We start from the raw sequence: 12,786 nt of genomic DNA, 5'->3' as shown, positions 1-12,786 counted from the left end.
CCATCCTTTCCACCCATTAAGCTTTTTCTTGAATAGGGATATCTTTAATTTTTGTCTTTTGCAAGCAGGTTACATGTATGTGCTGGCTTTGCAGTCTACAGAATATGGTAGCTACTTTCAGACCAGAGTTTAGGCTTCTAACATTCCAAGATAAGAGATTAATTTGTTGTCTGATATGGGTATTGTCATTACTCTGCATTGTGTGCTGCTGAGCAATGTGATAAAAATAGGTTTATGATGTCACAGTAAGACCTTACTAAGTTTATTTCTGTTGGCTGCCTAAAAAGCAATTACTAGAGTATGGAAAAGTACAGTTTTGTACCTACCGTAAATGTAGATGTTCGAGGATCCACATTGCTGCAGTCATAACCTGTGGGTAGTCCGCTGTCCTCGGTCGGCCCGAATACCAAAGTGTTAAGCTGGCGTCGGTCATGGGCGCTCAGAACTGACGTCAGTACGCAGTAGTACTTAAGCGCATGACCGACGCCATGTCCTCAGTCTTTCTTGCCCCAGATGTCAGAAGGCCTAAAAAGGAAAGGCCATAGCCAAAATAGAAATACCCAACAACCAACCTAGATAACCTAATAAGAACCCCAACAGAAACACAGCAACCCCAAACTATAGAGGGGAAGGAGGAAGGGAAAATTGGACTGCAGCAATGTGGATCCTCGAACATCTACATTTATGGTAGGTACAAAACTGTACTATGTTCTTTGTCTCACATTGCTGCAGTCATAACCTGTGGGTAGAATCCCAAAGCAAAGGTAAAGGGAGGCTGGCAAACTAAAAAGCATTAGGAGCTGCCAACATGCCCTGTAAAACTGCAGTGGCAAACCCAGCCCTAGACTTAGAATAAAGAGGGAGATGGTAATGTTTAGTAAAAGTGTGCACTGAACTCCAAGTAGCTGCCTCCAAAATATCCTTAGTAGCTACCCCCCTTAAAAAGGCAGTAGATGTGGCGGTAGCCCTAGTGGAATGAGGTCTGATCCCAGCAGGAACATCCTTTCCATGATGAGAATAACAAAAAGCAATACAATGGCCAATCCACTTAGAAATAGTTTGCTTAGAAACAGCCTTCCCCTGTGAACCCAAAGCAAAAGAAATAAATAACTGTTGAGTCTGCCTGAATTCTTTAGTTCTGCTCAAATAATAGCGTAATTCCCTGTGAATATCCAAAGAATGCAAGACTTTTTCCCCTTTATTTTGGGGATCGGCATAAAAAGTAGGCAAATGAATAGACTGGTTTAAGGCCACATTAGAAATAACTTTAGGCATAAAAGTAGGGTTAGTACGCAAGAACACCCTATCCTTATGAAATATCAGGAAGGGTTCAACTGCCATGAGAGCCTGTAATTCAGATACCCTCCTAGCAGACGTAATGGCCAACAAAAAGGCAGTCTTCCAGGACAAAAACTTCAACTCAGACGTAGCAGCTGGTTCAAAAGGAGGTAAAGTAAGCTTTTCCAACACAAAATTGAGATCCCAGGAAGGAGTAGGAGCTCTACGTGGGGGTCTTATGTTCTTTGCCCCTCTAAGAAATTGTTTAAACAAAGGGTGAGAAAATAATGGAGGGTCACAATCATAGTGAGCAGAAATGGCTGTAGCATGAGCTTTCACGGAGGAGAAAGACAAACCCTTGTCTAATAATTCAGTAAGGTACTGTAGTGTAAAACTCAAATTAGGCACTGAAACATCAAAGCTCTTTGCTGTGCTCCAAAGAAAAAATCTCCTCCATTTATCAGCATAAACTTTTCTAGTACTAGGTCGCCTGGCTTCCAAAATGACATTCAAAACTTGTTGAGGAAGCTGCGACCCCCCCAGGATCTAAAACAGAATACGCCAGGCTGTCAGATGCAGGGACTGCACCCTGACATTGAGAAAATGATTGCTTGCCTGGGGCAAAAGATGTGGAATTGGTGGCAAAGGCCAAGGAGGCTCCTGCACTAAACTCCTCAGCAGAGGATACCAGTGCTGACGTGGCCAATCTGGTGCTATTAGAATCATGCAAGGCTTGTCCTGTCTGACTTTCAAGAGTACCTTGGGAAGGAGAGGCAGAGGAGGGAAAGCATAGACGTGAAGGTTGTTCCAACTGAAAGATAGAGCATCCACTTTCCAAGCTTTTGGGTGAAACATCTTTGTGCAAAATTTTGGCAGTTGGAAATTTAGTGGAGAAGCGAACAGATCTATGTCTGGAGTTCCCCAAGCCACTGTCAACTGTTGGAATACATGAGGATCCAATTTCCACTCGTGGGGATCCACAATTTGTCTGCTCAAAACATCTGCTAAGGAGTTCTGTGCTCCTGGCAGAAACCGTGCTTGAAGAGTGATGTGCAAACTCAGAGCAGTCTCCCACAAAATCATAGCCTGTCTGCAAAGAGGGTAAGAATGGGTTCCCCCCTGCTTGTTGATGTACCACATGACTGTTGTGTTGTCTGTTTGAATCAACACCTGTCCCGGTTGAAGTAGATCCTTGAAGGCCATCAGGGCAAATTGGACTGCTAACATCTCCTTCATGTTGATATGCAAATGCTGTAGTCTGGGAGGCCACGTGTCTTGAATCCATTTCCCATTGAAGTGTGCTCCCCAAGCCAGGTCTGAGGCATCCGTCGTTAAGATCTGACTCGCCTCTGGTCAGGTCACAGAGGGTCCCTTGTTTAGGTGACATTCCTGAGCCCACCACAAGAATTCCTTCTGGATGCAAGGTATTATCTGAATGACAGTGTCCAAATCGTGGCAGTGTTGAGTCCATACACTTTTGAGATACCATTGTAGCTTCCTCATATGCAGTTTGGCATTGGGAAGTACCAGAATGCAAGATGCCATGAACCCCAAGGCTTGAAGGACTGTCCTTGCAGTCAGCCTGGACATTAGGGATAATTGCTGGAAGTATAGGTGAAGATTTCTTTGTTTGTCCGGGGTCAAAAGGCCATCTGAGAGGCTGTATTCAGTCTCACACCCAGAAAGCACATGTCCTGAGAGGGTACTAGACTGGACTTTGTTTCGTTCACAGAATACCCTAGGCACCTTAAAACTGCCATTACATACCGTAGATGTTGAAGTAACTTGACTTTGTCTTGAGCAAGAATCAGGCAATCGTCCAGATAAGGATAAATTTGTATTCCTCTCAGTCTTAAGAAGGCTATCACAGGAGCCAGGACCTTTGTGAACACCCTGGGCGCAGTAGATAAGCCAAAGGGCAATGCAGAGAACTGATAATGAAAAGTACCAGCCCGAAAACGCAGGAATCTCCTGCAGCTGGGCCTGAGAGGAATGTGAAGATAAGCCTCTTTGAGATCCAGAGTTACCATCCAGTGATCTTTGCCTAGCAGAGGCAGAAGTTGCTGTAAAGTTAACATCTTGAACTTTGGAATGTCTAGGTATGTATTGAGAATGGACAAATCCAGAATTGGCCTCCAAGTGTTTCCTTTCTTTGGCACAAGGAATAGGCGAGAATAAAACCCTAGGCCTACTTCTGACGGAGGTACCACCTGGATAACCTCCATTTGTAAAAGTAAAGAAATCTGTTTGTGAGCCTCCAGCCTTTGCTGAGGAGGTACATCTGGCATGCCTTTGAAAGGAGGCAAGGTGTGAAAATAAAACTTGTAGCCTTGATTTATAATGTCCAACACCCATTTGTCCTGGGTGACCAAAAGCCAATTTTGTTTGAAAAGTGCCAACTTTCCTCCTAGAGGAGCTGCCAGACAGGAAGAATCTGGCAGCTGGAGATACAGGTCATTGGGTCTGTTTACGAAAAGGCTGACCCCTGCCTTCACCAGAAGATTGTGCAGGAGAACTCCAAGTCCTAGGTCTGAAAGAACCCTGAGCATGAGCTCTGCCCCTACCACGTCTAGACCTGCCCTTAGACTGAAAATCGGAAGAAGGGTAAGACCATCCTTTTGCAGGCCAATTTCTGCTAAACTTAGGGGGCTGCACTTGTAAAAATTCCTTAACCGTCTGCATGGACTTAGCTTTGTCTTCTATTTTTCAAAACTGACTCCACAGGAGAACCAAAAAGAACTTCAGATTGAAGAGGAGCATCCAAAATTCGAGCTTTAACATGCTCTGACAAATTTTGATCCTTAAGCCAGGCATGCCTACGAATAACTGAACCAGTGGCAGCCACCCTGGAAGAAGCCTGAAGAGCATCGAAGCCACACTGCAAGGAATGCTTACCAACCTGATCTGAGGCATGAACTAAGTCCTGCAATTCCTTACACTCTATACCCTCAGCTAAATCATCTACCTTAGATTTCAACTGACTTAACAGAAAGTTCTGATACTTCAGCATATGAAACTGGCAATTTAAAGCCCTCATAGCTAGCGTGGAGGAGGTATACACTTTTTTACCCCACCTATCCAAAGCCCTAGAATCTTTATCCAGAGGTACTGGATTCTTAACTACAGAAGCCCTGACACCCTTAGGTCCTTGACTAATAGTTTCCGGGTCAGCTCTAGGACTCTTATACAAATATTTATGAGCCTCTGGAACTCTGTAATACCTGTCTGGCTTGACAGGGGCAGGGGTAAAGAATCAGGATTAAGGGAAGCTTCAGAAAAAACATCCTGAACAACATCTAAAACAGGGGGAATAGCCAAAGGTCTATGTTGTGGCAAAAACAAAAATTCCCTAAGCCTTTTACGAGAATCTGAAAAATCCTGACCTTCCCACTTGAAATGCTCCCTCATGGAGTGCAGGGTTTCAGAAAAGGAAAAATCCTCTGGAGGAGAAGCAGAGGGACAGGAATCCTCTGCATCCGAATCAGAATAGGGAGGAAAATCCTGAATGTCCTCAGCTGAAGACTCAGAGTAATCTGAGGAATGCTCCAATCCCTCCACATCTGTCTCCACCCTAGGCCTCTTGTCTGGAGGGGGTATAGAACCCCTGATTAAAGTAATCAAATCCTCTGCCATTTTCAACATATGTTTTTTAGGCACAGAGCCCGAAGAACTAGGGCTGATGCCTGTGCCAGAAAGACCAGGTCTAGCTTTAGCAAGGCCCTTAGTGACAGAAGTAGAAGGCCTAATAACCTTTTGTAAGGATGGAACTACAGAAACTTGAGAAGCCCCCTCAGCCTGGCCTAACTCCTGAGAGGCCAATTCCTGTAAAATTAAAGGTTCCCCCTGTGATTCAGCCGAAACCTCGGCTGGATCCACAGATTCAACTGTAGTTTCCATAGAACCGGCGTCCGTAACGGACGACTCATCCTGTTTAGACTTTAACAATTTATCTTTTCACTTCTTTGCGGTAGCGGGCGTTGGAGGATCCGACGGCATGTTGTAGTTACACCTCTTACCGAAAACAAGCCTAGCACAATCTAATCTGCGTTTAATGGTGCGCTTATTAAATCTAGCGCAAAAGCGACACCGACTACGTCGTGTTCAGGCCCCAAGCAAGGAATACAGAGAGAGTGATAGTCCCTATGAGGTATCCGTTTCCCACAAGAAATACAATTATTAACTTTGTCTGACATCCGGATTAACTGAGGCAAGAAAAGACAAAAATATTCCCCAACGGGGTACTTAGCCCAACTTGGTCTTCGGTCTGAAACTCGAAAAACGAAAATTTCAGGACGCCGAACGGCACTTGCAAACGCTGCTTCTGCTTCGGACCATGCGGCAAGAAAGACTGAGGATATGGCGTCGGTCATGCACTTAAGTACTACTGCGTACTGACGTCAGTTCTGAGCGCCCATGACCGACGCCAGCCTAACACTTTGGTATTCGGGCGGACCGAGGACAGCGGACTACCCACAAGTTATGACTGCAGCAATGTGAGACAAAGAACATCCAAAGTTTAAACTAACTGTATTTAAAGTACTGAATATTATATAAAAGAGATAAAAGAACAGAAAGTGGGATATTTAGAAAAGGGAAGGAATAAATCAAATAGAAATAAATGGAAATTGTGGGAACAAAACATATAGAATAATGTTCAAGAGGAGTAAGGTTTAAGGGAAGGCAGGAATTCAGCAATTTATGTAAAGTTGGACTGATGTTGGTTACAAAGAAAGAAAAGATATGTGATGTATACTGTTTGTAAATAAAAAAATGTTAATATAGTTTTTTTTCTGTTAGTGTATGTTTGCCTATGTCTTCAGTAATAATTTAATAAAGGTATTTAAAAAATAGGTTTACGGCTTTCTGGCATGTTAAAATCTCAATAATTAATTAATGGTACTTGAGTATTAACACAACCAGGTTGGTGTACTTTACCATGGCCACTTTTACTTGGTTAAAAAAGTATCGGACTATATGTTTTTTTTTTGTTAAGGAAATCTACTTTTTTGTACGTGTAATGCAAATTACATTTCAAAAATAGATATACATTTACCAAACTATAATTTTACTGGCTAGGATGTAATCACAATGATTGCAGATCTAGGTCGTTAGGTTACTGGAAATTAATAAACGCATGTTTTCTAAGCTGCAAAACTTCACGTTGAAAAACTGTCACCTCACATGGCTTTAGTTCCACTGCTTTTGCACCTCAAGTTATCTGCTAAAAACAGAGCTCTGCCAAACGGCAGTAACCCCACCAACATACAGAAATAAACAATTGCATGTACATTTCAAATTTTCAGTTTTAGAAATGACCATTCCAAACCTACAGCAGCTGCCATGCAACCTTTATTGCACATTAAAAAAAATAATAGCATGGCCCTTCCACATACTTAACTTCTTTGCTCAAGAATATGGGAAAAAGTGAAAAGTAATATGCAAAAAGATGCCATTAACTTAAAATGTTAACAAAACAACAAACTGCACTAACATGCATTTTCTGATGAATACTAGGTGGAACTTTAATGTCTTGCCATTACTGACTATCTGTTATGTATTATCCTGTATGACTTAACCAGAAAATCCAAATTTTTAGGAAGAACCAGGCAAACAGTGAGGGAAATCGGGTTCATGTAAGACAAGACAAGAGGGTGAAATGACGCGTTTTTTTTTAAACACTTGGAGTCAGTGCCCACACATATATCTCACCTGCCCAGATTTTTCTGTCATATTTTTGCTCAGTTCCTCATAAAATGTTTGTTTTTTTAACATATCACCATGGAACAAAAATACTAAATAATGACAAACATTTGAATACCACACCTTACATCCTTCAGATTATGCATACTAACAAAAACATTATTCTACCAAGTACGCCAACCTGGTTGCGTTAATACACAAGTACCTAATTAACTTTGCATGGAAAATGCATACAATCCGAAATGTAGCTCGAGGCTCCCATAAAACTGAATGTGTACTTTGTTTTGAGCTTCAGTTATAACTACATTCACTATCTGGGGATGGATAAGAGGCATGACACTTCTACTTTATTTACTAGTCTCATACTTCTTGTTAAAATGTCCTTTTATTCATCCTATTAGCTGGTGGATTTAGAAGAGATGGTAAACATCTGACTATGTTGTTGCAGTGCCCCTGTTGTAGAAATGGTAGACTACCGTGTATACCACCCAGTATGACTCAGTTTTAATTGTTTATCCACCACAGCGAGAGCTTATCTCTACCCTTTAGGCCATATTATTGCAGTGGTGACCAAGTCTATCTGGTCATTGGGTTAGTATGGTGGTCAAATCAAAGACAGTGGGTAAGTCAATACAGCCAGTCAAGTGAAGTTTGGCTTTTACTGCCTGACCAAAGAGGATGTTACTGACAAATGGCTCACTGAGAAAGTAGGACTTGATATCCAACATGAAATGATCAAAAAGGGACCTAGGATAGTGTCCAAGTGAAATGCCTGTGTCTGCTGCCCTTGATACTCCATCCATTATATTATGAACAATGCAAACAGAAATGATAGATAGTGAAGAGAGGGATGACATCTGATAAGAGTAGCTTCTTGTCCTCTCCTTCTGTTAACACTTCCAGAGTCTTGCATGCCTTATGAACCAAATCTACCTGATATCTCACAATATGAAACTTGGAGTTTATCACTGTCAAGTGTGAGACACAGTGTTTGTCACCATCAAGGTGAAGATGGAGGACAAAAAATACCTTCCCATGCAGTTCAACATACACAGCTGTTTAATGGACAGTTCACGGGACTCTGGCAGTGGAAGTTTTTATTTTTTCAAGGCAGCAGTGGGAACTATAGATAAAGTTCAAGGCTGGAGGCAAATCCTACCCAGTCCATGGCTGACCACGGGATCCTCTCTCTTCTCTTCGGAACCAGGCCTCCTACATCCAGGATTTTCCATGATGCCTGCATCGCCAGCTTTATCATCTTATCTGGTGTGTGTGTGTGTGTGTGTGTGGGGGGGGGGTGGCTCACCCAAAAGGCTGACTTAGTTGACTAGAAGGCCTTTTCAAGGCTGAGCTCTGACAGACTTGATGCCCCTCCCACTTTGGCCAGAATACTTTGAATTTGTGTAGGAGGGCTGGGCATTCTTCCTCTTTATCCTCAAAAACATCTAGAGTAGGGAACTCAGCAGGGAAGTCCATGAGCTTCCCATTGCAGTTGCATTTTCCTTGCCACTTTGGAGAGGAGAACTGCAAGATGCAGGTAGATATGATGTGTGATGACAATGGAAATCCTGGAGAAAGGCTCCTAGTCCAAATGTCATGTAAATAAAAGCAATGGATAGCCACTTAAGCGGACACCTGAAATCCCAATGGGCTGATGGCCACAATACAAGCTACGGAGAGAGCATGCAGATATGCCTGCATAGCCACAGCTAGGACTGAAATTGAACCCTAATGCCTTGCTAACAAACTTATCACTGAGGCACTGATGACTAGAAATGTCTTGACCCACAGTACTGACTTCTCCTTCAGAATCTGTATCAAAGCCATGGGCCTCAACTTTAAGCAGCAAAAGTTGATGCTTGGATAGAATTATTAGGCCAGAGACAGCTGGACCTGAAGCTGATCCAGAGGGCTTTGGCCAAAAGCATCAATGTCAAAGGTTCTAGCAACTCTGAAGGACTAGAGTTTAATAATCCAACCCCAGTGATGTGGTTGATGCCAGAAAGGTTAAGGCTGAAGGCTGAAGACCCATGCTATCGACCTTGAGAAGGAAAGCAAAAGTTATGTACTTACCATAATTGATAGATCTGTGTTGTTAATTCCCATTCTTCCTCAGTGGATGGATTCAGGTTTAATACAGATTTGACATTGGCTACTCAGATTTTGGATCCAATGCTCAGTCATTATTCAAACTACACAAAAGCTTTAGAGTTACATGACAGCCAGGCTTTAGACATGTACATTCTAAAGAAAGTAAGTATTATCAAGAACAGCAAACATATTAAAAAAATTTGCAAATGGCCAAATATGTTACAGTGTACAAGGATTAGAAATAAACTTTACATGTTATATCTATACCCATGTATGCACACAAAAACACACAAAGAGCTCCTGCTGTTGTATACTACATCATAAAATCACTGTATGTTGATGGAATATTAGGAAATTTTCAGTTGAATCTGCTCAGATGGCCTATCACGATTTGTAAAATAAAGTGAAAAATTTAAAAGTAAATTTCTACTTACTTGTCACATACAGCAATAACTCTGCTTCCTTAAAGCCTACAATGTTGGCAGACTTGCAAAAATAGATGTCAGCATCTGTCTCTTGGGAGCAGTTTGTGATAGTTAGATTAGACTCTCCTCTAGTCTGAGAGATTATATATTTGCTGCTTGGAGTAATAACAGTCTCATTCTTAGATTTGAGCCAGCTGATTCTTGAATTTGGATAAGCGCTTGTCTCTTTGCAGGTCAGAGTGATGTTGCTGTTCAGGAAGCAGGTCACAATAGGTGTAGTGGTAGGTAGTGGTGCACCTTAGAAAAGAGAAAAAAATCACGTCAGGTTAAGGAAAATTAGCCCAGCTCTGCCATCCAATTAATTCAATTAAAGTCTAAGCAATTTCTGAAGTTTCACTTCTCCAAAAATTCACATTCAAATGTTTTACATATTGGTATATAACAGTAAGGATGATTCATAGGTCCCAGCCAATTACTCATCCAGAATTTTCCACACATCTTTCAAAGGTTTCAGTAAATTATTTATTCTGAAGGAGTTCCATCAAGTCCCCAGATTTGTAGGAATAGCATTAAAATATGCATGAAATATTTCACAACACACATTTATTACATATGGGCATATAGGCTCATCCAAATCAACCAATGATCAGTAGGATAGACAAGACATTTTAAATCTAACTTAGTTTGGTTTCACATTCCATAATGAAAGTAATGTGACCAAAGAAAAAACAATCCATCACGGTTTCCTCCACACACTTTTTTTTTCCCTGGCAAAACAGGTACAAGTTGAACAATGAACTGTAGCACAAGTATAAGCCACTTGTATACAAAATGTAAATGTCAGAAGTGTGTTAGAGAGAATATTAAGGAAATTATAGCAAAGCACTCAAAACGTGTAACAAATTAGCACAACCAGACTACAAATTCTGTCCATTTTAATATCAAATTATGCACATTAAAATGTAATCCACAGGCAGACTAATGAGAAAACACAAAATGTATACGAGTTAAAATTAAACAAGTATTACCTGCAATTGTTATTAGGTACAAGGATAATCGTTAATAAGAAGTTATGTACTCACCATAACGTTCCATCTGAGTAGGTAGTTCATTTGTCTGCAACCTGTGGGTTACGGATCCGATATCGGATCCGAGCCGGCAACTTGTTTCAAGCTAATGGATCCGAGCTCCTAGCTCCTCCCTTCACTCATAATCCCCTGCTAACCCTCCATGACCTCAGATCGAGTTTGCCCCTCAATATATATCCAACAAAAGGATATCTAACTACCAGTAGATCCGAAGAAGGCCAGGGGGAAGGAGGGGGGGATGGTTGCAGACAAATGAACTACCTACTCAGATGGAACGTTATGGTGAGTACATAACTTCTTAATCTGAAGTAGGATGTTCATTTGTCAGCAACCTGTGGGACAGAGTCCCCAGCTACCTGCACCTTGGGTGGCCATCATGGAAGGATATTACGAAGCACCGCAGAGCCAAAGGATGCTCTCCCTCTAGAAAGCACGTCTAGTTTGTAGTGGTTAATAAAGGTATGAGATGAAGCCCAAGTGGCTGCAGAACAAATATCATCCAATGGAACTCTAGACTTGAAGGCCGCAGAGGTAGAAATGGAGCGGGTGGAATGAGCACTAACTCCTTCTGGTGCGGGTCTACCCGAGGCTTGATACGCCAATAGGATACATTGAGAAATCCAGCGAGATAAAGATACTTTAGAGATAGCTTTCCCCAAGTTAAATTTGGCAAAGGAAGCGAACAGCTGGTCGGATTGTCTATGGCCAACTGTCCTATGAGTATAAAAGCAAAGCTGCCTATGAACATCTAATGAGTGCAGCTTGTACTCTCCCTTATTCTGATATTTAGGGAAGAAAACCGGTAAATTTATGGATTGATTTATGTTGGTTTCTGATGCTATCTTGGGAAGAAAGGAGGGATTGATCCTGAGGTACACTCTATCTGGGTGAAAGATCAGGTAAGGAGGCTTCACAGAGAGAGCTTGAAGCTCCAACACTCTTTTTGCTGAAGTGATGGCTACAAGGAAAGCTGTTTTCCATGACAAGAATTTGAGATCTACTGAAGCAGCGGGTTCAAAGGGTGGAGCAGTCAAGCCTTGAAGAACTAATGTAAGATCCCAGGGGGGCATGGCTTCCTTTACAGGGGGTCTAAGTAAAAAGGTGCCCTTGAGAAAGGTTTTACACAACTTGGCCGACATCAAAGGCCCTGTATCATGTCCCACATGGTAATGTGATATGGCTGCCAATTGCACTTTGACAGTTGAACAACTAGCGCCTTCCTGAAAGAGTTCAGTTAGGAAGTCTAATATGGATGGAAGAGGAGCCGTAAAGGGATCTAGATCGTGATGCTCCTCCCAGATGGAAAAGCGTTTCCATTTACTGTGGTACACTTCCCTGGTGGAGGGCATATGCGCTGCCACGAGGATGGCTTTGACTGGTGAAGAGATACCGGGAGTCCTAACTAGGAGTGGAACTGGAGCAACCAAGCTGTCAGTTTCAGATTGTCCAGCTTTGGAGTTGGTAAGTTCGACGGATGGGAGATGAGATACGGAGTGGGATCTAGAATCCAAGGGTGATTCACAAGGTGAGACCACAAGTAAGGGAACCAAATTTGCTGAGGCCAGAATGGGGCAATGAGGATCATCTTGCTCCCCAACCGTGAGGCTTTCTGTAAGAGTTGTATCATTAGTGGTAGAGGAGGATAGGCATAGAGTAGACCAGGTGGCCAAGCATGCACCAGAGCGTCTCTTGGAGTTTCCCCTGGAGGGGGGATTAGAGCGAAGAAATTGCCGCATTTGGTGTTTGATGGAGATGCAAAAAGATCGCAGCAGGGTTGCCCCCATGTTGCGAATATCTGCTTCGCTACTAGTGGATTGAGAGAGCACTCGTACGGGGTAAGAAGGGTGCGACTGAGCTTGTCCGCTAGGATGTTGGTCCTCCCCGGAATGTGCGTTGCAATCAGAAAGCGGTTGGAGGAGATCGCCTATTCCCACACTCTCATGGCTTCGCGGCATAGAGGGCAAGATCTGGTTCCCCCCTGTTTGTTGATGTACCAGACCACCAACATGTTGTCTGAATGAATTGCAATCGTTCCTGTGTGGAGGAGGCCCTGAAGTGCTTGCAACGCCAACAGAACCACTCTCATCTCCAGAACGTTGATATGCAGGGAGGTCTCTGTATCATTCCACGTGCCTTGGACTGTCCTGCCTGAATAATGCCCCCCTCCACCCGAGGTGGGAAGCGTCCGTGGTCACCGTGGCGAG

General features: G+C 42.7%; 1 protein-coding gene across 2 annotated transcripts in view; it reads right to left on the bottom strand.

Moving 5' to 3' along the window:
- VSIG10 (V-set and immunoglobulin domain containing 10) overlaps positions 1–12,786 on the bottom strand; it is an 811,575-nt gene that overhangs the window by 302,030 nt on the left and 496,759 nt on the right. For both annotated transcript variants that reach the window (XM_044068350.1, XM_044068351.1), the window contains one exon: positions 9,504–9,791. In XM_044068350.1, the coding sequence (XP_043924285.1) occupies positions 9,504–9,791 (288 nt within the window). The remainder of the gene's footprint in view (positions 1–9,503; positions 9,792–12,786) is intronic.

Source organism: Protopterus annectens, chromosome 4.part0 (assembly GCF_019279795.1).
Source record: "Protopterus annectens isolate FY-2018-M chromosome 4.part0, PAN1.0, whole genome shotgun sequence".
Lineage (NCBI taxonomy): Eukaryota > Metazoa > Chordata > Ceratodontiformes > Protopteridae > Protopterus > Protopterus annectens.
This window is presented reverse-complemented; position numbering and strand designations above follow the sequence as displayed.